The 24,630-nt window shown below is 44.2% G+C and overlaps 1 protein-coding gene across 1 annotated transcript in view; it reads left to right on the forward strand.

Annotated features, from left to right (window-relative positions):
- SMS (spermine synthase) overlaps positions 1 to 24,630 on the forward strand; it is a 52,005-nt gene that overhangs the window by 8,674 nt on the left and 18,701 nt on the right. Inside the window, exons 2-7 of the mRNA XM_082864022.1 lie at positions 8,457 to 8,577; positions 12,322 to 12,412; positions 12,965 to 13,029; positions 18,102 to 18,277; positions 19,798 to 19,952; positions 20,625 to 20,714. Coding sequence (XP_082720148.1) covers positions 8,457 to 8,577; positions 12,322 to 12,412; positions 12,965 to 13,029; positions 18,102 to 18,277; positions 19,798 to 19,952; positions 20,625 to 20,714 — 698 coding nt within the window. The remainder of the gene's footprint in view (positions 1 to 8,456; positions 8,578 to 12,321; positions 12,413 to 12,964; positions 13,030 to 18,101; positions 18,278 to 19,797; positions 19,953 to 20,624; positions 20,715 to 24,630) is intronic.

Here is a 24,630-nt window from a genome sequence, read left to right on the forward strand (position 1 = left end):
ACTTGTGATCAAAGGCATTCATGGGCTAAGCGGCAAAGTCAAAAGGAACTGGTAAGAGCCAGGAGCGTGTTCTGGGTTCCTGAGCTGACTTGACCCTCTGGGTAGTTTCTCATGTACCTTAATTTCGCCCTTTGCGTGAAGGCACCAGTGATACCAATATCCCACACACTGTGTTGTTGGGTGGGATGTCCAATAAAATGTTTGGAAGAGTGTCAAATGATACATAAAACACTTAACACTAATTGCAGTACTTAGCGCTGAGTACTTTGAAATTGTGCCAGTGGGTAAAGATGATCTGTTATAAAGAGGTGTGAATTTCACTTACTGAAAGATAAGGAAAGTTCTGCTGGCAAAAGAAGAGGCAGAAAATAAAGGGTTGGCATGTGATTTGAAGGTTGGTCTACTTTACTTGACCTCTCTAAGTTACTAAAGCAGAATTTTATGAAGACGTTTTGATTTTTAAGATAACACTTCCATGGGTTTGTGTGGCATGACTGTTTTCTCTGGAATGGAAATTTCTCCTGTGAGAATCCTGAGCAATTTCTAGGATACTGTTACATTTAGCACCAAATTGTCTCTTCTGAAGGACTGCAGATCACAGTGGTCAAGCAAGACCGATAGGATAATGGGCATTCTGAATTTCTAGAAAATATTAGAAGATTTCTCAAACTGGGTTCAACATGGGGTCCTTTCTCTTTTTTTTATTGAGGTGTTACTGACACATAACATTGTATTAGCTGCAGGTTACAACTAATTACAACATCGTAATTTGATACTTGTATATGTTGTGAAATGATCACAATAAGTCTAGTTAACATCTGTCATCATACATAGGTTGAAAATTATTTTTTCCTGTGATGAGAACTTTTAACACCTACTCTTAGTAACTTTCACATATGCAGTACGGTATTAACTATAGTCACCCATGCTGTACATTACATCCTATGACTTACTTATGGGACCCTTTTTCTTAGAACCGGTGCCATGGATCACACTTGGGGAAACAGTAGTGGTGTAGGTTTTATAAATGGTTTAACACTGAATTTTTGAACTGTTTAATGTTGCAGCTAAGTGGCCCAGTTGGTCTGGGGTTGTGAGGAAGGGGATCATGGGCCTGTCAGTCCAAGTGTTCCTAAGTGGGGTTTGTCTAGGTTGGAGAGAAAAAGAGCTTACTATCACTTTATTCCCTTTGGAATATGATAGGCCTTAAAAAAAACATTTTGTGAATGTTTTTTGTTTGTTAAGAGTTCCCATGCATATTTTTTTCTTTTAATGAAGGATATGGCTTTGCTTGAAGAAACTCCAGAAGCTGTTCAAATAATGGTTTATGCATTTGTCTTTTTACATATTTTTGTTTAAGTTATGTGCTCATTTTAGACTACCTGCAGGGTGTAGGGAAATAGAAAGGGGGAAACCCAGATCTCTCACCTTATCACAAGTAGATAACCTGTTGATGTTTTGGTGTCTGGGACAAATGGCTTATTGTCCCGTATTTAACTAAGCAGGGGGCAACACAGTGTCATGATTAAAAGCACTGGATCTTTGGAGCCCGGCTGCTTGAGTTTGGATCCTAGCTCTTAGCTCTACCACTTACAAGCCTTAAATGTGTAACCTTGGGCACATCTTGACCTCTAGGCCTTATTGAGACATCCTTGCCTCCTTACTGATAGCATTCAGTCTATTACCATTAAGTAGGATGCTGGTTGTACGTTTTTTTCCACATATTTATTTATTTATTTAGTTATTTTGGGCTGTGTTGGGTCTTTGTTGCTGTGCGCAGGCTTTCTCTAGTTGCAGCGAGCGGGGGCTACTCTTTGTTGCGGTGCGCAGGATTCTCATTGCGGTGGCTTTTCCTGTTGCGGAGCACAGGCTCTAGGTGAGCGTGCTTCAGTAGTTGTGGCTTGCGGGCTCTAGAGCGCAGGCTCAGTAGTTGTGGCCGTGGGCTCAGTAGTTGTGGCTCACAGGCTCTAGAGCGCAGGCTCAGTAGTTGTGGCGCACGAGCTTGGTTGCTCTGAGGCATGTGGGATCTTCCCGGACCAGGGCTTGAACCCGTGTCCCCTGCACTGGCAGGCGGATTCTTAACCACTGCGCCACCAGGGAAGTGCCTAGTGTACAGTTGTGAGCTTTGACCAATGCATACTGTCCTGTGAACACACCACTGTGAAGATGAGAATATCTGAGAGGATTTTTAAAGCAGATACTTGAATGATTTCAAACTGTATTTGGAGTCCATTTTCCTTATCTTCCTCTTTTAGGTTTAGGGGTCTGTCGAGAAGACCAGAAAAAACTGTACAAACCCAAGCCTGGCTCATAGGTTCTCTGACATGAGAGTCTGGGGTTTTGGGGAAAGGATACCTGCATTTATGTTTCCCCTTGCAGGGAGCTGCAAACGGATCTGCCAACAGCTTCGGGCCATCTTCCCACTGAGAGAGTGCAGATCTCTGAGAGGGGGAGGTGGGGGGGGTGGGGCGTCTGACCTTGATGGTAAATGGGAAGTGTGCATGGAGGAGGCACATCAGGGGGCTCTGGAAATTCCAGGGTCTGGGGAGTGGGAGGTGGGATGGAAGGAGGCTGGGTTTTGGGCCTCACTACTTGGGCATGGTGCAACCACGGGAATAATTAACCACCTGTTGGAGCTTAAATTGCCCGAGCTTTGTGGGAGAGAGAGACCTTGGGAGAGAGAGACCTAGGAGACAGTAAAATTCGGGGAGGGGGGGTGGTCCTTGATGGTGAAGTGTGGCATTTCCAGCGCATATAAAGATACGTTTAGCAAGAATAGAAATTCATCTTCTAATTTTATAAGCCAGGTGCTGCTTAAATGTGAGAGCAGAGAGGAATGCAGCCACCTAATTTTGCAGAGGGGGGACTAGTGTGGCTCTGGCCCACAGCTGGTGCAGGGTGATGACCCTGCAGCGGCAGAGACTTGGCATTGTGTAGCTTAAAGCCCTCATAATTTATGTCCAGAGTTTTCTTAGTTGAAGTGTTTGAAGTTGGAAAAGACTTAAAGGCACAAGTCACGGTCATGGGGTGGAGAGTCCAAGAGTTTTTCTGGAAGTGTGAGAATTGCTTATTTCCTGAGGGCAGCCTCTCTAATGGAATTCACTTAGTTAAGGAGGTTACAGTATTTTAGCCTCTTGAAGCTGGAGAAGAGGGAATCTAACTGAAGCAGGGCACCTGGTGTCATAGGTTTTTATTGGGGAGGACTCTCTTTTCTACTTGGGCTAGTAATGTTGGGGGGTGCAGCTAATCTACTTATGTCCACAGGGTTGCCCACCTTATGGATAATGATTAAATGGCAGTGCCTGACTGTGAGGGATGGAGGGCTCGAACATTGGTGCTGGCTTCCTTATAGGAACCCTGTGAAGTGGTGCCTCCATTTGATGTTTGATGAAATGAGGTCTGTGAGGCCAGTGAGTTTGAGTGGTGCAGAGAGGCTGTGGTGGGGGACTTGTGGGAGAAGCTTCAGGGGACCGTTAAGGGGGATCTTAAGTGGCAGGGGTATTAACCATTGGTGGGAAGGAGTGGGGAAAGTCTGGATTTTATTCCAGACTTGAGATTGGGACAGTGTGGTGAGCATTTGGGTGAGAGGCAGGTTGTAGCTGGATGTACAGATTTGGGATTCGGCCGTCTGGAGCTGACGGCCAGGGTCAGAGGAATGAGGTTCATTCTCCAAGAGAGGCCTATGAATGGATCCCTGGGACAAAATGAGGCAGGGAGATGAAACCTTGTCTTCCCTTGTCTTCTTTTGATAGCGGTATATTTGGACTAGACCTTCAGTAGACCTCCAAGTGGATTCTTCTTAAGTTATTGTTGAATAAACACACACAAAGTGGGCAGTGGTCTGGAAACGAGGACACTGAGTTGCCCATTGGACAAAGGACACATTTGCCCTGGGACAGGTCTCTGTGTTTCTGAGCACTTTGGAAGGCTCTGAGTGCTTTACTAGTTGCACATCATTCTTGCCTGGGCAGAGTTTTCTAAGAACTTGTGCCAAGCAACATTTTATTAGCCTAGTTTGGATTACCATGTCTACTTGAAAGCAGTGTACTTATATCTCTTTTAGCATTGAATCTATTTTCATATTTTCTGATTCATAGGCACTTATGACGTTGCTGTTTTGTGTTCCCAAATTTGGGTGCGCTTTGACCCCAGGCTCCTGCTCGCTTACGTGTAGAGCATCTAGTAGTTCTCAAGGGATTGCATTACCCACCTCCCTTCTGCCCCTGGGAAATTGGGGTGTGGGGTCTTTTTTTTAACAAAGGGGGGCTCTTCTTGTATTTAGTGGCTATGGCTGGGATTATCAAAAGTCCTGTGAGGGACAGGAAAGTCACTTACACTGTATTTTCAGCCCAAGTTGAGGAACGCTGATAGAGCAAGCACATTTTGTTTGGTCATGTTACGTGCTCCTTACTAGACAGGCATAGAGGTTGAAATTGGATAATTGATTGCAAAGCATTTTCTGGGGGCCCGTCACGGGTTACCTGTGGCTATAGCTAGCAGGGAGTTTGGACTTTCTTCAGGCCTCCTGTTGTGTTGAATATTTTCTATAACCTTCTGGTGACTGTAGTGTAGTTAGCTTGGAGTTAGTGGGGGTTTATTTTTCTTTTTTTATCTAGTGGTTTAGATCAGTGGTTCTCACACGTGGCTGCACATTGAATTTCCCAGGGAGCTTTAAAAAAGTGTTGCCTGGGTTCCACCCCCAGATTTTTCTTTAATTGGTCTAGGATGTGGCATCAGAAGTTTTGTAACTCCCCAGGTGGTTATAATGCACAGCTAGGATTGAAATCCACTGGTCTAGGTGTTCCAGAAGCTCTGCAGAGATACAGGAATAAGGATGATTAATTTAGCTAGATGAAATTTTCATTTAGCCACAAAACATTTATTGAGCACTTGAGATCAAGATGACCAAGGAAGCTACCTTGTTAAGGCTAGTGGATCTCATTTCTTTGGTTTCCAGTTTTCATCTTAAAACCTTGGTTCTGGAAAAGAGATGCTAGGTAGTTGTTTCAGCTCCAGCTCTGCTTTCTGGAGTCCTCTCCAAGGGCTGGGAGCAGCTTGGGTGACAGGGGAGCCCCCAGGTCAGGAGGAAGGTGAATATGAAGTGAGGTGAACAGTGGGCAAAACGGCATGGTCCCCATGTCCCTGGCCACAGGGACTGGGCGGTGGCAACAGCCAGAAGGATCATTCAGACCCGGGCTATTCCTACTGAGCTGGGGGGGTAAGCCCACAGTATAGAAATAAGGGAACACTAAACTGGATCTCTTTTGTAATCTGTTTTCCTTCAGTTTGAAACCTGGCTGGAGGGCCTCCATTAGCCCACTCAATGCCTTTCTGCTAATTGTGCCAGTTAGAAAAAGGGGATGGTTGCCACGCTGGGCTTGGCCAGCAGTCAAGGGCTTTGCGTGTATTAGACAAAGACACCCCCTTTTCCTGCCCAGGGGACAGAGTTTGCTCCAGCTCAGCCCCAGGGCCCTCAGTCGGTGCACAGCCTGGCCAGTGATCCGCAGGATGACCCTGCCTGCACAGCCCTCTTCACCGGCATGGGGAGTTGGTGTCCTGTTTTGTGATGTGCCAGCTGAACACAGTCTTGAGGCCGTTTACCGGGAGTGATGATTTGTTTTATACACTTTCAAAACAGAAAACATCTGTTCTGGCCAGGGAGGGATTGAATAATTGCATAGTGGCTTTCCTAGTCACAATTCAAGTACTGCTGGGCGCACTTGTCTCCACCGCCCCGCAGCTCAGTCACTTCCACGGTGGCCCGACCCCACCAGGCTTCGTTGACAAACACAAATGGAACGAGGTCAGTTCTTTGTATCAAGTTTGAAATTGAAATTTTTTTCAGGGGCTGAATTCAGTCTTAAAACCACAGTTCTGGGGGATATAATTCAGGCCTCCCCGTTTTAATTTCCTGAAACCAGTTCCAGAATAGCAAAGCCAGCTAGATTAGTCTTTGCCAAATGAGTTTCCCAAAGGCACAGTTTTGCTGGGAACGAGGGAGACTCGAATGAGACTGGAGGCCACTGCTCATGCTGGGCGGTGCTTGTGCTTGGGTGGGGCCGTGGTGTGGCCGCTGCTCCAGTGGTCCCTTCCCGATGCGGGGCTTTTTCCTGAAGGGGCCTCAGTTCATTTTGGCCGGGCACAGGTCGTGGCTCTTCCACCCTGCCCAGGTCCCCGCGACCTGCTGGGCGCTCACTGCCTTCTGAAAGGAGGAGCCCCCCTCCTTTGTGGGTGAACCGCTGTTGGTATTTTTATGGGGGTTTGCAGTCCCTTCGCTCTGCTCACTTCTCTCACACTTGCTGGTACCCCACCAGGTCTCTGGGCCAGGGCTGCTTGTCTCTACCTACTCCTGGTGTGCTGTTTGGGGATGCAGTCTGTCATTTAGTTTTGTTCTAAATGTTGTCTGTGAGGTTTGGTTGTGCTAGCCTAATTGCTCTGTGTTTGGAGATTGAGAAGATTAAAAAAATCACTCCTTCACTGCCATTTTTGCTACTCCATTTGCTTTTGTTTGTTAAGCAGAGTTAAAATAGGACTTTTGGTGGGTATATTAGTCGGCCAGGGCTGTTGTAACAAAGTACTACAAACTGGGTGACTTAAAACTACAGAAACGCGTTCTCTTCCAGTTTTGGAGGCTAGAGTCTGAAAACAGAGTATCATCAGGGCCACACTCCCTCCCTCTAAGGGCTCTAGGGGAGAGTCCTTGCTTGCCTCTTCCAGCTTCTGGTGGCTCCACGTGTTCTTGGCTTGTGGCCATTATCACACCAGTCTTTGTCTCCTCCCCTCCCCTCCCCTCCCCTCCCCTCCCCTCCCCTCCCCTCCCCTCCCCTCCCCTCCCCTCCCCTCCCCCTCCCTCCCCTCCCCTCCCCTCCCTCCCCTCCCCCTCCCCCCTCCCCTCCCCCTCCCCTCCCCTCCCCTCCCCTCCCCCTCCCCTCCCCTCCCCTCCCCCTCCCCTCCCCCCTCCCCTCCCCCCCCTCCCCTCCCCTCCCCTCCCCCTCCCCTCCCCTCTCCTCTCCTCTCCCCTCCCCCTCCTCCTCCTCCCTGGGTCTTCCAGGCTTCAGTCTCTAATAAGGACTTAACTGGAATTAGGACCCACCTGGATGCTCCAGGATGATCCATCGCTAGATCCTTAAATTAACTACATCTGCAAAAACCTTTTTCCAAATCAGGTCGCACTCCCAAGTTCTGGGGATTAGGGTGTGGACGTATCTTTTGGGGGTCACTATTCCACCCACGACAGTTGGAGTGGATGAAATCATCTGCTTTGTAAGTGGCAATTTACATTTTTTAAAATGTCTGCATAGGCCAGAATAAGACACATGTGCTGCCCAGTTTGGCCTCTGAACCCAGTTTGTGGCCTTCGTTCTTATTGTGCACTAGAAGGTGTTGGGAGCATAGTTCCAAATGTCATTGGAGATAGACTCTTGCGTAGATTGTGGAAATCCTTCCAGTCTGTTTTGGCACTCCTTAGTTTCTGGAAGGAATTCTAGTGTAATTTTCTTGTGAAACCACACTGTGGTCAGCTGTGGATCTTGTTTTTTTTTTCTTTTGCCCTCGGTTCAGGTCACAGGGATGCTTTGTTTTGACACTTTGCAGCCCCTGCTCTTTTCCTTTGTGTGGAAAAAGCACCAGCCTGTGGCGGGCTCCTGAGAATACAGAGTAATTCCTTTTGTCTCATCTTGCTTCTTTATCTTACCCTTCTCAAGGAGTGAGTACTTTTGCAGATACAACTAGATAAGAATAAATTGCATTTTGTTTTTATCTAAATATCATAATGATGGATGTTCTTGAAGATTGTGGCTTCAAGTGAACCTACAGAGGTTAACGCAATTTCTATAACCTTGACCTCAGTCCTTGACCTGAGCTCCACTTGGGTAGCAGGGAGTGGGATGGGAGATGGGGTCACAGTGCCTAGCAGCTTGTACCATATTGAATTGTTGTTCAGTTTCTACCAGTTAGAGATAGGTTACTGAGTGGCGCCATTTATTTTTTCCAATAATAAAAGCAAGCCATCCTTATTGTAGAAAACCTGGAACACAAAGCCAAAAGTTTTGAAGTTTTTTATGATACCCATCAACAGTGGATGGAATTCTTTTTCTAGTACTCTGTATTCTCATTAACTTACTTAAGCTAAAGTGGAATGTCTTTTATTGTGTTTGTATTTCTGGTTTCTGGCTAGCCTGAATATTTTGTTAGACTATTTCTAGTTTCCTGAATATCTGTCTGCATTTTTGGCACAGCTGTTTTGTGGTTGGTGTTGCCATTCTTATTTTGTTCCCTGGTAATCTGAAGCCTCTCCTTATAGGGTTCAGAACGTTGTAGCTCATGACAAAGGGGATAAGCGACGCTGTCAGCTCTGTTCAGGTTTTCTTAAAAGTTCATTCATCAAACTGTGCCTCGCTGGCTTTGCTTCTGAATGTTTCATTCTGACCATCTTGCCTTCTCCCCCTGTTCTCCAGCTGATGGTGAGACCATTCTGAAAGGCCTCCAGTCCATTTTCCAGGAGCAGGGGATGATGGAGTCGGTGCACACCTGGCAGGACCATGGCTATTTAGCGACCTACGTAAACAAAAACGGCAGGTGAGGCGGCCTTGAGTGCTCCTATTCAGGTCTGAGCACTTCAGCAGTGTGTGTGTGTGTGTGTGTGTGTGTGTGTGTGTGTGTCTAGGGGTGGGGATGTGTGTTTGTATGTGTGTGTAAAGGGTGGTGGTGGGGTGGTGTCCTGGTTTTTTTCTTTCCTCCGTTGGCATCTTTGAGGAGGGGCTAGAATTCAGTGCTTCTCAGCTGTAGCTGCACAGTAGAATTGCCTGGGAGTGCCTTCACAAAATCCCATGCCCAGGCACTCCCCCCAGAGGTTGAGGCCACTGGGCATCGCTGTTTCTCCAAACACCCCCCGGTGATGCTGTGTGGCCAAGACCCAGAACCCTTGAGCAGCATAAGCAGTGTGAACCGGCAGGCAGTGATCCAGATGGCCGTGCTCCACTGCAAGAGTTTCTGCTGCACAGGTCTGGGGCAGTACCCCAAACAGCATTTCTGACAAGCTCCCAGGGGATGTCAATGCTGCCGGTCAGCTGACCCCACTGTGAGGAGCACTGTAATACGTGGTTTTCCGCTAACGCAGACTGTAGTCAAATTCAGGATGAGAAAGTCTGCAAGTAGCTTGACAGGAAGCTGAAGGGATCCAGGAGTTGTTTTTGTTTGTTTTTTCTCCTTAAGACTTTATAGATGGTCTAGACTTTTTACCTGATCAATATGTAAATGAAAGTCAACCTAAGACTGGGAAAGGAAATGACTGATAACAGAAGACACTGGTGCATTGAGCTCTTTGCATTTCCCTAAGTCTTGGTTTGTATCTTCTAGACTGTCTCGTGTGTAAAACCGTTAAGATTCTTAGTAATTTGCACTATTAATTTTAAAATGTGAACTCCTGGGTATTTTTGATGGCTTTCATTCTGTTCTCTAAGTTCTAGAATTCCACGTGGCTTCATTAATGTCCCATACTCTCTCCCTTGTTTTTCTAATTAAAAGAAGACCCCCCCCCCAAATCTTACAGAGGCCCAGAAGACAGTGCTGTGAGGTGAGGGAAACTTGTACTTTTGAGCTCAGCCCCGCTTCTATTATTTTCTTTATAAGGGTACACGGTTCACCCCTGTGGTGGTGATTGTTGTTTCTGACTGTGGCAAACGTCCATATATGCCTGTAGCAGATACCTCCAACATATCTAAAATGATTTCTTCTCAAGGGTGGCCCAAACCTTCTACTGCCTCCGTCCTCGGCCTCTGGCCCAGTTAATGGAGAGTCCCATAGAAGCAGAGGTCTGCAGCTGGCCTTGCGCCCTCCAGCCTCTCTTCTCCATCCTCCCTGCCCCCATGTCTCACTGTCCTAGCTGTGGTCCGTCCTTTGGGGACACAGCAATCAGGCCTTGCCTCTCTCCCACCTTGGTAGGTTCCTCCTCCACTCCAGGTGAAGCCTTACATCTCTTACCACCTCCTAAGGGCCTTTGCAGCTGGCCACGACCAACCTCTTTACCTCAGTTCCTGAATCTTCTGCCCTAGACACCAATCCCAGTTTTCTAGAAGACTTAGGATTCTTCCTGGAAGGGAGTTTTTGAGTAATAAGAGCTGTTGGAAGTTGGTTCTGAAAGCAAAAAAAAGAGAAAAATTAACATACTTATTAGTTTACTTTTTTGTTTTTTGGCCATGCCGCATAGCTTGCAGGATCTTAGTTCCCCAACCAGGGATGGAACCTGGCCCCTTGCAGTGGAAGCACGGAGTCCTAACCACTAGTCTACTAGGGAATTCCCTAATATGCTTAGTTTAAAAACTTGTTTTCCACATTGGTCTTCCTCTTCTCTCACCTGGTTAGCTGGGACCCATCCCCATGTGGCCTGCCGTGAAACCTCACTCACTCCTGTCTTCCATGCCCAGGCACCTGTTGGCTCAGGGTAGGGACTGCAGCTCCCAGCTGGGCTTTTGGCCTCACTTCTGGTTAATGACCCCTTTGTGTGTGGTCCTGGTCCTCAGTCACCTTTTTTCTTGGTCTCCATTTTCTCCCCCTTGCAACTTTTCCTCTTTCTTTATTTCCGGTTTTAATCCGGTGAGGTTTGACTCTACCTTTCGGCATTCTCTGTGTTCCTAGGTTCTCTGGCGGGGGATTCTTTGCTAGAACCACCTAGCTGGTTAAGAGGTGGCATTTCTCTCTCCTTCCTTTACCCCTGGCCCCTCTCCTTTATGTGACTGGTGGTGGTGGTGGGTGGGGATGGTCAGCTCGTGCAGGTGCAGATGAGTTTGTGGTGTCCTGGGCCTGAACTTGATTTTGAGGCCATTTAAGGGCTGAAGGTGAAAATTAACTAGTTGTATTTTTTTTAATATTTATTTTATTTATTTGGCTGCATCGGGTCTTAGTTGCGGCACGCAGGATCTTCGTTGCGGCACGCGGGATCTTCTGTTGCAGCACAGGCTCTCTAGTTGTGCTGCGCAGGCTCTAGAGCGCAAGGGCTTAGTTGCTTCGCAGCGTGTGGGATCTTAGTTCACCGAACAGGGATTGAACCTATGTCCCCTGCATTGGAAGGCGGATTCTTAACCACTGACCACCAGGGAACTCCCACAGTTGTATTTATTTTTTTAATCTAAGCACACTGCCCGTATTCTCCAAACAGAATTCTTCATCTTATTTAGTGTCATTCAAACGTTTCTTTAACCACACCTTATAGTAAGAAGTGATTTTGTATCAGATGTGCACATACACATCTGCATGTATACAAATATACATGTCTAATTGAAAGAAAAGTTTCTTCAGATAATTCTTACACATGTGTGATACACTCTTTATTTTTATTCCATAAAAAAGCTGGTCAGATACACTAAATTAGAGGTTAAAGCTTTTCCTGTAAGGAGCTACATAAGGTCCCTGTCACATACTCCCTCTTTTTTCTTAAGCAACTCTTTAAAAATGTAAAAAAACATACTTAATCTGCAGGCTTTACAAAACATGCCGCGGGCCGGATCTGGCTTGCAGGCCCTGAGCTCAGTGAATTTAGCCACCATCTGCTTGCAGTCAGAAAAACACGGCTCTGGGGACTTCCCTGGTGGTGCAGTGGTGAAGAATCTGCCTGCCAATGCAGGGGACACGGGTTCGAGCCCTGGTCCGGAAAGGTCCCACCTGCCGCAGAGCAACTAAGCCCGTGTGCCACAGCTACTGAGCCTGCGCTCTAGAGCCCACGAGCCACAACTACTGAGCCCGCGTGCCACAGCTACTGAAGCCCGCACGCCTAGAGCCCGTGCTCCGCAACAAGAGAAGCCACTGTAATGAGAAGCCTGCGCACCGCAACGAAGAGTAGCCCCTGCTCGCCACAACTAGAGAAAGCCCGTGCACAGCAACGAAGACCCAACGCAGCCAAAAATAAATAAATAAATAAATTTATTCAAACAAACAAAAGAAATACCACGGCTCTGTTTTGAACTCTGAGGGTAATTGGGAGAACCCAGTTTGCTCTTCACCACCCTCGCTTCCTTTTAAGGAGGAGTCAATCACTGCTGGGGAACCTTCTTAAAAATCAGATGCATAGGACTTGCTGCAGAATCACTTTCTGGACCCAAGAACCTGTTTTGAAAACCTTAGCACTTGATGGCTCTCTCTAAAATCTTCCCTAAATGATTGGCTTCCCTGCCCCCATGAAGAGGCTCTAATGAGAAAGCAACAGGGACAATTATGTAATATAGGGAAAAAAGAGCGGTGGTTTTGCCTTTTAACTGGGTTGGTGTCTTTTTTCTCTTGAGTGCCGTGATACAATTCCTAACCTTAAAATTATGCTTTCCTCTGTAGCTTTGCCAATTTGAGAATTTACCCGCATGGACTGGTGTTGCTGGACCTTCAGAGTTACGACGGTGATGCACAAGGCAAAGAAGTTGACAGTGTCAGTTTTCCACTTTTATTTACTCAAGTATTTGAGGATCACAAAAACTGCTCAGTTTAATGATAAAATTATTTTCACCTATTTGCTGACTTTCACTTATTTTTTTTCAATAAAATTTCTATTTTATCTTAAATATTCACTTAATTTTAAACTTGCCTCCCTTCAAGTAAGTGATTTTAGAAGAAAAATAGTTGTTCCTCAGTAGTTTTTAGGAACCTAGCTGTCATCTTTCCCTTGACTGCTTGAGTACTGAGTTATGATTTTACTTTTGCACTGGAGGGAATGTAAACCTTTTTCCAGGATGTTACAGCTGCAATATTCTTGAGGCTTTCCCTTTGCCATTATTTTGTTGGTACTTTAGGCTGAAGCGAGGTTGACACTGTGTTGCGCTAGTGGCGTGTGGAATTGTGCCAGGCCTGCAGGCTGCTGTAGGGATTAGGGAGGACAGGTGTATCTGGGCATCTGCCAGTATCACAGCTCTGCCAACACGGTCTCAACCTCCTGTTCCACTCAGCTTATTCGATAAGCCCATTTCTTTTCTTTTGATTGCAGCTTTTGAACAAAGTAGAAGAAAGAATGAAAGAATTGAGTCAGGACAGTACTGAGCGGGTGAAGCGGTAAGTCCACTCCTGAATGTTCTTTTATATTTGGTTCATCGATAAAATAATCAGAATGGTGGTGTTATCCCTGAGCAGTGTCTAAGATGTAGAAGAGATCAAAGTCGACTTCTGCTTCTGGCCACTTGGTAGACTGAGGTAGTGGGCCCTTACAACAGAAGACTAACTGTATATGAGAGAAAGAGATGCTAGACAAAGTGGAACAAAGGCAGAAGGGAGTGTACAGTGATTCCAAGGGGCTGGAACTGTGTAACGCAGAGAATCAGGTGGGGCTGGCACCTCGAAGGGGAGCTAGAAAACTCCTCGACCCTGTCCAGTAAAGAGAAAAGATTGTCTTGTCTTTCCTCAGAGTTCTGGGCCCCAGAGTAGAATTAAGCAGTTTTAAGAGATTTATGACAGCATGGGATGATAGAACATTTGCCTCAGTGCTTTCAGGTAAGATGACATTGTTACTGCAAGGTACTAAGAGTTTCAGAGGCCACCCACCTTGAGCAGCCCCTGGTGGGTTCTTTTCAGATGAAAACGAAGACCATTAACCTTTCTTAAGGAGTGCAGCCGCTATATGCCACATGTGACTATTTAAAACTAAGTTAATAAAAAAACAGTTCAGTTCCTCAGTCTCGCCTCATGTCTCTAGCTAATGGCTAGTGACTGCCATATTGGACAACGCAGATAAAGAACATTTCTGTGGTGCCAGAAATGTTCTGTTGGACAGAACAGAAGTATTTGTCAGTGGTGTCAGATGTTAAAAGAGCTTTGATAGAAGTAATAGTTTTGACATTTGTTGCGAGGGATAGAGTCTGGTAGGTCCTGGGAATTAATCATGGCTGCACAGCAGGTAATTCTGAGCGGTTCTGCCTTGCCCTGCCTGGGTGGCTCCTTATCAGGCCCTCAAAAGTGGGCTTGCCCCTTGCTCATAAAGGCAAACCCGTAGATGCAGAAACACAGAGAGACTTCAGTAAGGTCGGGGCATCACTGATGGAAGTGACCATCCAGAATACAGACTTCTCCATTTCAGGGCACTTTCCACAAGAGGGAGTCCTTATTGGCTGTTTAAGAACAGTTAAGTACATAATGGCTCATCCTGCTAAATTTGATCAGCCTAGAGGAAAGCCCCAGGGCAGATGTAAGATAACTGGAAAATTGTTTAACCTCCAACATGGACACAAAGCAGGAAACTGCATGTGAAGAGAGCAGGACACAGTGTAGAACTCGGCCACTTGATTGAAATCTGTTGGAGCACCCAGACTTGTTTACCCAACCCAAGTTCAGCTTACGTGTCCTCGGGCCCTTCCCCATCCTTAAAGAACTTGTCCACACCTACAATCTTTTCTGGAATTTCCCTCTTTTCCTGCTTGCAGAATTTTCCTAATCTTTCCTGGTCCATCTGAATTGAACGGGTTCCCACTGTGTCTTTAACTCGGTGATAATGAATTGGCCAACATCAAAATGCCTGATTTTTTTTTTTAATTGGTCTGGTTTTTATTGGGATTACTTCTAGGAGTGAGCAAATAGATGGAATGCATTTATGGGCTTCCCCACTCATGAGAAGTCTGGTTCCTTTGTGGTTTTGATATGGGAGTTTTTGAAGTGAGAATGCAGTTATACTTCCGATCTTCAGTTCAAAACAGCACAGGCCTTGTTTTTCCTTGTCACTGTTTTTACATCTTTTCATAAAATCAGGGTGGAGGGGGCAGGAAGTTGTTGGGAATACTTTGTTGTAGGCCCTTTGTTTTTGGCCTCAAAAGGACAAGAATGGTGCCACTTTTCTGTCTGGGGAATGACATTGTTAGAGACTGAATCATTAACAAATGACTCAGTAACATCTGAAATGATTACTCCCCTGTGGCCAGTGATTTAAATCTGAATTAAGAAGCCATGGGATTCATTAGAAACTTTATTTTCATATCCTGCTATTCAAAAGAAAAGAAACAGGAAAAACAAGCTTACATCAGTAATGTTTTGTTGAAAAGAAAAATTCTTGCAATTTACACGGTGTACCTGAGGCCCGGGACATATTCTGTCTTTCTCTCTACCATCTATTTTCAATTTTCTGTAGTGAAGGTTGAAAAGAGAGTTAGGTAGGGCTCCAGAATATCTCCCAAAGCCCATTTCAGGGAGATGTGCTTCATGTTAGTGAAGCCAAATCCGGCCTCTGTACCCCAACACTGAATTAAATCTTGGAGACAGAGTTTTGGGTGAAGTAGAAAAGAATAGGTTTATTGCTTTGCCAGGCAAAGGGGGCCACAGTGGACTAATGCCGTCAGAACTGCGTGTCCCGACCTGGAGGGGGTAGTGAGGAGTTTTATAGTAATGGTTCAAGGAGAGCGTGATCCACTCGTGGACATTCTTCTGATTGGCTGGTGGGGAGGTAAGTGGGTGTCAGCATCATCAGCCTTCTGGTTGCAACTGGTCTGGGGTCTACGTGCTGGTGGGCAGCATGCAGTTAACTTCTGCCACCTGGTGGGGGCTTCAGTATCTGCAAAACAGCTCAAAGATATTGTTCTGTGTGTCCCTGGAGGGGAACCAGGACCGTGCCCTAAGGCTGCACTATTGTTTCCTTTGACTGTTCCTCCCTCTTCTGCACATCCCCTCCCTTCCCTAATTAGCATCTGTTTGAACTGCCCATCGGCACTCAGGGAAGGTCTTGAAGGCTGAATGAAGCCCCGTTTCTTGTAATCAAGAAATGGGGGACACAGAAAGGCTTTTGTGCCCAGGAGCCCCACAGGGTCCTGCTCGGTATGATCAAGGTGATGGCTTCCCCATCCTTAAAGATCCTTGCATCACCTCGGTGCTTTGTGACCACCTAGAGGGGTGGGAGGGAGGGAGATGCAAGAGGGAAGAGCTATGGGAACATGTGTATATGTATAACTGATTCACTTTGTTATAAAGCAGAAACTAACACATCATTGTAAAGCAATTATACTCCAATAAAGATGTTAAAAAGAAAAAGAAAAAGATCCTTGCTTCTTTGCATCTCTTTAAAAACCACTGTGTTGCTGTGGAGGAAAGAGCTCTTACCTGCACCCAAGGCACCACTGACTCAATTGAGAATGGACATTGTTTTCATTGGGTTTGTGCATAGTTCAGTAATTGCCGGTAGCTGGCCGGCTGTCGACCCGAGGGGTGGGTTTCCTCCCCTGAAAGCCCTTGAGTTGCTATTTGTTACTTTCATCCAGTGTCACAGGTAGCTCATGCTCCCACCTCATGCCACCCACCACCGATCAGCCAGAGGTGGAAGAGGCTTCCCCCAAGTCCTGTTTGCCTACTCTCGGGGTTTGTCCTGTTTGGGGTGCCACATTTTACAAGAAAAACCTCTGATCTGCCTAATTCCAACAGCTGAGTTTGTTCTCCTGGAAGATGAAGAAGTGGTTAAATTAGGAGGAGTTAGGATTAAATGACAGTTTATGGGAATTTGCTCTGTAAATTCAGTGCTTTTTGCAGATGTTAGTATTTCCTCATAGAAAGCCTCATTAACCTGTAACAGGTTCAGACTGTATTCTTGGAAACAGGTGAGCGGAAGAGCAAAGACTTATCAAAGCGAGTCAGAGGTAGCCCAGCCCAGCATTTTAGGTACCTGTGGCTTGTTTACTGTAAACCCCACTGTACTTGAGATCACAAGACTTGCCCATGGTTGTGTTATGTATGCAGTGAGTTCCCATCTTGTTTGTGTTCCACTTAATTTGCCAAGCCCCCTTTCCAGGTCTGGTTTTCCTTGTCATGTAGTGTCCTCTGCTGTTAGTTTCTAGTACATTCACCCTATCTAAAATACTCAGTATTAACAGAAAGAACTGAATGAGAAAATCATCAGTTTGCAGCTCTTCTCGTAATAATTGGTTCAGGCAAGAATGTTCTACATGCCAAAGCCACTGGTGAAGGTTTGTTGAACGATCAGGACCTTGACTCAGTTTCACAGGACCGCTCCACACCCTGCTTAGTAATTTCAAAGGGAAAAACGGTACCTTTGCAAGTGTAGGGATCTCGTGGGCATCTGCTTTAACCATGTGGTCACTCTTTGCATCACCAATAATAGGACAGGAACACATCTCGTGCCCCTGATGTGATGCTTGCATAATATGCCAACTTGACTCTATTGAAGAGATCTTCAGGCAAACCCACTTGAGGGATTTCCTGCAGAACACCTGGTCTGGACTTTGCTGTGATGTCAATGTCATGAAACACGGGGAAGAGGTGACGACGCCAACAGACTATTTTCTTTTCTTTTTTTTTTCTCTTTTCTTTTTTAACATCTTTATTGGAGTATAATTGCTTTACAGTGCTGTGTTAGTTCTGCTTTATAACAAAGTGAATCAGTTATACATATACATATATCCCCATATCTCTTCCCTCTTGCGTCTCCCTCCCACCCTCCCCATCCCACCCCTCTCGGTGGTCACAAAGCACCAAGCTGATCTCCCTGTGCTATGAGACTGCTTCCCACTAGCTATCTATTTTACGTTGGGTAGTGTATATATGTCCATGCCAATCTCTCACTTCATCCGTGTCCTCAAGTCCATTCTCTGTCTGTGTCTATTCCTGCAACGGACTATTTTCGATTAAATGAGGGTAAAAAAGGGAAACAGCAAAATACAGTATATGATTCTTCATTCAAAAGTAGAATAGCTGTGAAGGAGATAATTGGCAGTTGGGGATACTTGAACATGGATTCCTTACTAGGTGCTGGTATTCCATCCATGTGGACTTCAATGGATGTGGTAGTGACAAAGTAGCTATGTAGGCAGTCTTAACAGATTCCTGCTGGAGTATTTGGGGGTGAAGGATGATGTCTGCAATGGCCATTTTCTCCTTCAACATTTTTTAGGGAAAATTTAAAGTATGCCAGAAAGGTTTTTTAAAAAGTAAATTCTTAATGTACAACAGTGTTGAAATTTGGTAGTGGCCATGTTTGTATAAACCTCAAAGCGCAAGTTTTAGATTGGTTGTGTACTATTTAGGAGTCTGCTTGGGGTTATGTGGCTCCTGCACATGCTTGTTCCCAGGTCCTCTTTTAAGGCAGCCTCACCTAAGCAGCCTTTCTTTTAAGACTCATTCCTGTTTTCCTTTTTTTCCAGATTACCACCCATAGTTCGAGGAGGGGCCATTGACAGATACTGGCCCACTGCAGATGGCCGCCTGGTTGAGTACGACATAGATGAAGTGGTGTATGATGAAGACTCACCTTACCAGAACATTAAAATTTTACATTCAAAACAATTTGGAAATATTCTCATCCTCAGTGGGGATGTTAGTAAGTATTCCATCCCTACCCCAATCGCATGACAAAGTGACAATGTATTAGATTGTGTTTTCCTGACACATACCACCGTTGTGGATTTGTCCAGATTTGTCCATGGCCCTGCTGGGTTGTTTTTTTTTTTGAGATGAGTATTTGCATTGGATTAACCTGTGGCTTGTCTGGGCTTTCATGTTTTATAGTAGAGCCATGAAAATTTTGTCTTGTTACTCTTTTTTCCTTAGTTTTCTTAGTGATTAGTATTTAGATTGTATTTCAAAAGAAAATGTAATTGCCTTTTTAAAAAAAATTTTTTATTGAAGTATAGTTGATTTACAGTGTTGTTAGTTTCAGGTGTACAGTAGAGTGATTCAGTTATACATATGTATATGAATATATATTATTGTTATTTATATTCTCTCCCATTATAGGTTATTACAAGATATTGAGTAGAGTTCCCTGTGCTATACAGTAGGTCCTTGGCTATACAGTAGGTCCTTGTTGGTTATCTATTTTATGTTGCTTATTTTTTAAGAAGTCTTTTAGATGGGAAATTCCAAACCAAAGTAGACAAAACAGTAAGATGAACCCACATATACTCACCCTTGAGTGCCAACGATTATAAACTCCTGGCCAATCTTGTTTCCCCTGAACTCCGGTCTACTTTTCTCCCTCTCATATTCTTATTTTTTTTTTTTACATCTTTATTGGAGTATAATTGCTTTACAATGGTGTGTTAGTTTCTGCTTTATAACAAAGGGAATCAGTTATAAATATACATATGTTCCCATATCTCTTCCCTCTTGCGTCTCCCTCCCTCCCTCCCACCCTCCCTATCCCACCCCTCCAGGCGGTCACGAAGCACCGAGAGCTGATCTCCCTGAGCTGATCTCCCTGTGCTATGCGGCTGCTTCCCACTAGCTATCTACCTTACGTTTGGTAGTGTATATATATGTCTGTGACAAAGTGAGAGAGAGGCATGGACATACATACCTCTCATATTCTTTTTTTTTTTGTGGTACACGGGCCTCTCTTGTGGCCTCTCCTGTTGCGAAGCACAGGCTCCAGACGCGCAGGCTCAGCGGCCATGGCTCATGGGCCCAGCCGCTGTGCGGCATGTGGGATCTTCCCGGACCGGGACACGAACCCGTGTCCCCTGCATCGGCAGGCGGACTCTCAACCACTGTGCCACCAGGGAAGCCCTCTCTCATATTCTTTTGAAGCAACTGGACACATGCAATTGCTTTTTAATTATCATATCAGAACAGTCTAAAGACTGAATTTTCTTCCTACTGACTAAAGTATATATGTATATAATCTATGTAGGTAACATTTTATGTTGGGTGTTAAGATGAGTAGGGTTGATGAAAGTCCACAATCCAAAAAACCAAAAAAACAACACCTCTGTATACTGCTGTTTTTAAAGATTGAAAATGAAAATTTCTGAATTTTCTAGATTCTAGCACTTTCTGGTATAAGTCATGTAGTGTATGGCTTTGGTTATAGTCACCATTTTGGATGTTTCTTCTCCCTAGATTTGGCGGAAAGTGATCTGGCGTATACCCGGGCCATCATGGGCAGCGGCAAAGAAGATTACACTGGCAAAGATGTACTGATTCTAGGAGGCGGAGATGGGGGAATATTATGTGAAATAGTCAAACTGAAACCAAAGATGGTCACTATGGTAGAGATATCCTTTGTGGTATAAGAGATCAAGTTAAGTGGGCTTTGTTTGTTTTCTTCCTCGTTTTTTGTCTTAAGACTCAAGTTAATGTTACGAGGTAAATGTGTTATAAAGACTACCTTGAACAAACATTTCCACTTAGTAACAGTACCTTTTTTTTTTTTTTTTTTTCTTCCTGTACGCGGGCCTCTCACTGTTGTGGCCTCTCCTGTTGCGGAGTACAGGCTCTGGACGCACAGGCTCAGCGGCCGTGGCTCACGGGCCCAGCCGCTCCGCAGCATGTGGGATCTTCCCAGACCGGGGCACGAACCCGTGTCCCCTGCATCAACAGGTGGACTCTCGACCACTGCGCCACCAGGGAAGCCCACCAGTACCTTTTTATATGGCTACCAACAAAGAAGCAGAGTTGAGAATTAAAGAGCAAGTAACCTTTGTACTGTGTCTACTGTTCAGCAATTGCTGAAATGGCTTCTTCATTAGAAGAAAATTGAGTTCCTTTTGAGTGTCCTTGGTGCACAACAAATGAAGTCATTGTCTCATTTATCATTTTTTAAACTTACGATACGCAAATTAGTGTTAAAAAATGTTATGTTCATCTTAACCTTTTTAAAAAGTATATCTCAGAATTCTTTGATACATCCAAATCCAGGGGAAATTTCTCCTTAACCTATTTCGAACATTGACCAAATGGTGATTGACGGATGTAAGAAATACATGCGAAAAACATGTGGTGATGTCCTAGACAATCTTAAAGGAGACTGCTATCAGGTAATTATATTTATCAGATAATGTTTTTTTATTATGTCAGCTGATAATATGTTGATCAGAACTGTGCCTTCTGAAAACAGCTTTAAGTATAATTGGTTAAGAAGATAAATAATCAAGATGATAGGTCATCTTGTAGGGGAGGAAAAATTTTCCCTCTACCCTTCTAGTACTTGCCTGAGACCCCCGTAATAAAAGACTAACAAGAGGAAAAACAAGTTATTAAATGTTTTAAACTCATGTATTTATGGGAGATGCACAGAAAAATGAGCAACTCAGAGGTACCTTTAGAATTTAGGCTTAAATATGATCCTAATAGGCTCAGAGGGATGTAGGAGTCTTAAGGGAGAATAAATGACTTAGGAAAAATGAACAGGGCCCTTAGAAGAGTAGAAAAAGAAGTATGATAGTTTGTGACAGAGTTTGTCTGGGTGTGGTGTCAGCCTTATCTGCTGTGATAAGAGGCCATCCTCCCTGGTTGAATTCCTTGGGGAGGGGATCTATGGCAGTTGAATTCCTTTTGGAGGATGTGTCTTTAGGCAGATAAAGGGGAGTTCAGAGAAAACCTCTCCCTACATTTGCTGTTTTTCAAGTGCCTACAGCTCAAAATGTTCAATATGCCAAAGCACCGTATTTTGAGGTAGCCTGTTCTGCTATCCTTTATTCTCTTTATGTGAGTTCTATATACATTTGTATTCAGGGAAGGTGTGTACATATAGTTTAAAAGAAAGAAAGAAAGAAAGAAAGAAAGAAATGGCTAACTCCAGATTCTTTGAATTTAATAACATTAATTCATTCTTGTATAAAAGATGCCATGTACCTTTTTTATGACCTGGCAACCACCACTTTTGACTTTTGTCTCTTTAGCCTGAGTCTTTCTGTGTCTGGGTCTTTGAGAAGGAATTCAGGTATTTATTAGAGGGTGTAGATGATGTTTGATGTAGGAATAATTGATTCTTGCTAAGCAAATAAGTTCCTAAATTCTACTGTGCTTGTAAGTTGACTGATCATTATAGTTTATAGGATACATTTTTTTTTTTTTTTTTTTTTGCGGTACGCGGGCCTCTCACTGTTGCGGCCTCTCCTGTTGCGGAGCACAGGCTCCGGACGCACAGGCTCAGCGGCCATGGCTCACGGGCCCAGCCGCTCCGCGGCATGTGGGATCTTCCCGGACCGGGGCACGAACCCGTGTCCCCTGCATCGGCAGGCGGACTCTCAACCACTGCGCCACCAGGGAAGCCCTATAGGATACATTTTGTATTGTATTTTGAGGATTCATATGTTAGGTGCCCATACCTACATTATTAGGTAGAGCAAGATAACCAAGCAAATGCATATTTTTATTTGACCAGAATGTTAAATGTGTACCTCTAGTTTTATAAACATATAGATGAATGCTTTCATTTGTTATGTAAATTACCTACACCTACCCATGTTCTCTAATACGTGTGTATCCAAATTCGATTTCATGGTACATGTGTTAATTTTTTCTTTTCTTTTTTTTTTTTTTTTTTTTGCGGTACACGGGCCTCTCACTGTTGTGGCCTCTCCCGTTGCGGAGCACAGGCTCCAGACGCGCAGGCTCAGTGGCCATGGCTCACAGGGCCAGCCGCGCTCCGCGGCATGTGGGATCTTCCCGGACCGGGGCACAAACCCGCGTCCCCTGCATCGGCAGGCGGACTCTCAACCACTGTGCCACCAGGGAAGCCCACGTGTGTTAATTTTTTAAACAGAGAGAAACTATATCAATGTTAAAATGCAGTTGTGATAGTTTTATGGGCAAAAGGAAAAGAAAGTACGTATTTCACTTACACTGTTGGAAAGTTTAAAAAGGGAGGGAGGATGCAGCAGTTCCAATCCTGGGTGTTTATTTGAAGAAAAGGGTAACAGTAATTCGAAAAGATACGTGCACCTCCATGTTTATTGCAGCATTATTTACAATAGCCAAGATATGGAAGCACCCTAACTGTCCATCAACAGATGAACAGATAAAGAAGATGTGGTGTATACATACACAATAGAATCCTACTCAGCCATAAAAAAAGAAAGAAATCTTGACATTTGTGACAACGTGGATGAACCTTGAGGGTATTATTTCCACTTAGCATAAAGTCAGATGGAGAAAGAAAAATACTGTAAGAATACTGATTTCACTCATGTGGAATGTAAAAAAAAATTTAAATAAAGGAAAAAAACAAACCAAATAAAAATACATAGATACAGAGAACAGAGAAGTGCTTCTCAGAGGGGAAGGGGTAGGGGAGGGTGAAATGGCTAAAGGGGATCAAACTGTATGGTAATGGATGGAAACTATGCTTTTGGCAGTGAGCATACTATAGTATACACGGAAGTCAAAATATAATGCTATACACATGAAAAAGAAGAGGGGGAATTTAGGTTCTTCAGAGCATGACAGACTTTTCACAATGAGCTAAAAGTTACCATTGTTTGCAAATGTTTGCATTGTTAGCCAGACCCTCTGCCTAAAGTGTTAATCCTCACATGTGTATCAAGTGGCAACTGTTTCTATTTTGTAGATGAAGACAGTAAGTTTAGGGAGTTTAAAGGGCAATTTATAGGGTAACTTTAGAGGAATGTTTCAAATTCATGTCTCCCTGGCGGCTCCTTAGGTTGACTTATGGATTAAGAAAAAAATGTAACAAGAACCGCAAACCTAAACCTTCAGTACTGTGGAGTTCCCTTTCAGGAACAGAAAAGCCACCAGGGGGAGTCTGAAAAATTCTTCTGAGGCTGAGAGTTTTCCTGGAGCTCTAAAGGGGTGGGGGTTCCTGGTCTGTGGGACAGCAGTAGGCAAGCCCCTTAGCCATTAAAATACTACCATTAAAAAAATACCAGGTCCTTGCAACTGTTTATCATTTATAAAACATAATTAATGTTATCCTTTTTTAGAAAATAGATTTATAAGCAGTAAATCTAGCAGTTTAAAGAATTTTCAGTTATGTCCAAAAAAAATTTAGTTAAGTATAAAGATATGAATCTTTTTTTTTTTTTTTTTTTTTTGCGGTACGCGGGCCTCTCACTGTTGTGGCCTCTCCCGTTGCGGAGCGCAGGCTCAGCGGCCATGGCTCACGGGACTAGCCGCTCTGCGGCATGTGGGATCCTCCTGGACTGGGGCACGAACCCGCGTCCCCTGCATTGGCAGAACCACTGCGCCACCAGGGAAGCCCGAAGAGATATGAATCTTAAATCTCTTAACACAATCCATAAATCTATTGTCAACACAATCCATTATAAAAATAATAAAATAATTTGGTATTAACAGGTGACAAACCATTTGAGAATATTTAGCAGTCTTAATAAAAACTTGGTAAGAAAATTACAAGAGAAGGGAAACTACCTAAACATAATAGAAACGATCAGAAATGTAAAGATACTGTATTAAATGGCAAAATACATAAGCGGTTTCCACTAAAACTAGGAAGTAGAAGAGGATGCTCTGTTTAACCTTGTTTTTGACTCCTTAATGCAGTAAGGTAGGAAAATGAAAACAGTAGAAACAGAACCACATTACTTGCAGAGGACATGAATGCTCACAAAATATAGAAAACTCATCTAGAAAACAAGCTGAACTCATGAGAATTTGGTGTAGCGATAGGATAAAGGCAGACTAAAACTTTTTTCCTTATTGTAAATGCAAAAGTTTGAATGGAAATTGAGTGTGGGCCAGAAATCGTTTTCAAAATAATAACCAGTTGATACTAGGAATAAATTTAACAGGAATGATTTTGAGACTGATAGAATTATGTTAAGATCTTATTGATAGACAAGCAACTGAAGTGTGAATATGTGGAGAGACAAGTTATTTCTTAGATGAAAAAGTACCATAATCCCCAAGGGGGTTTTTAGAATTAGACCAAATGATTTTGAAGTTCTCTTGAAACCGTAATTATCTAAGACT

The sequence above is a fragment of the Leucopleurus acutus genome (genome assembly GCF_964270905.1).
Source record: "Leucopleurus acutus genome assembly, chromosome: X".
In the NCBI taxonomy this organism is placed as follows: Eukaryota; Metazoa; Chordata; class Mammalia; order Artiodactyla; family Delphinidae; genus Leucopleurus; species Leucopleurus acutus.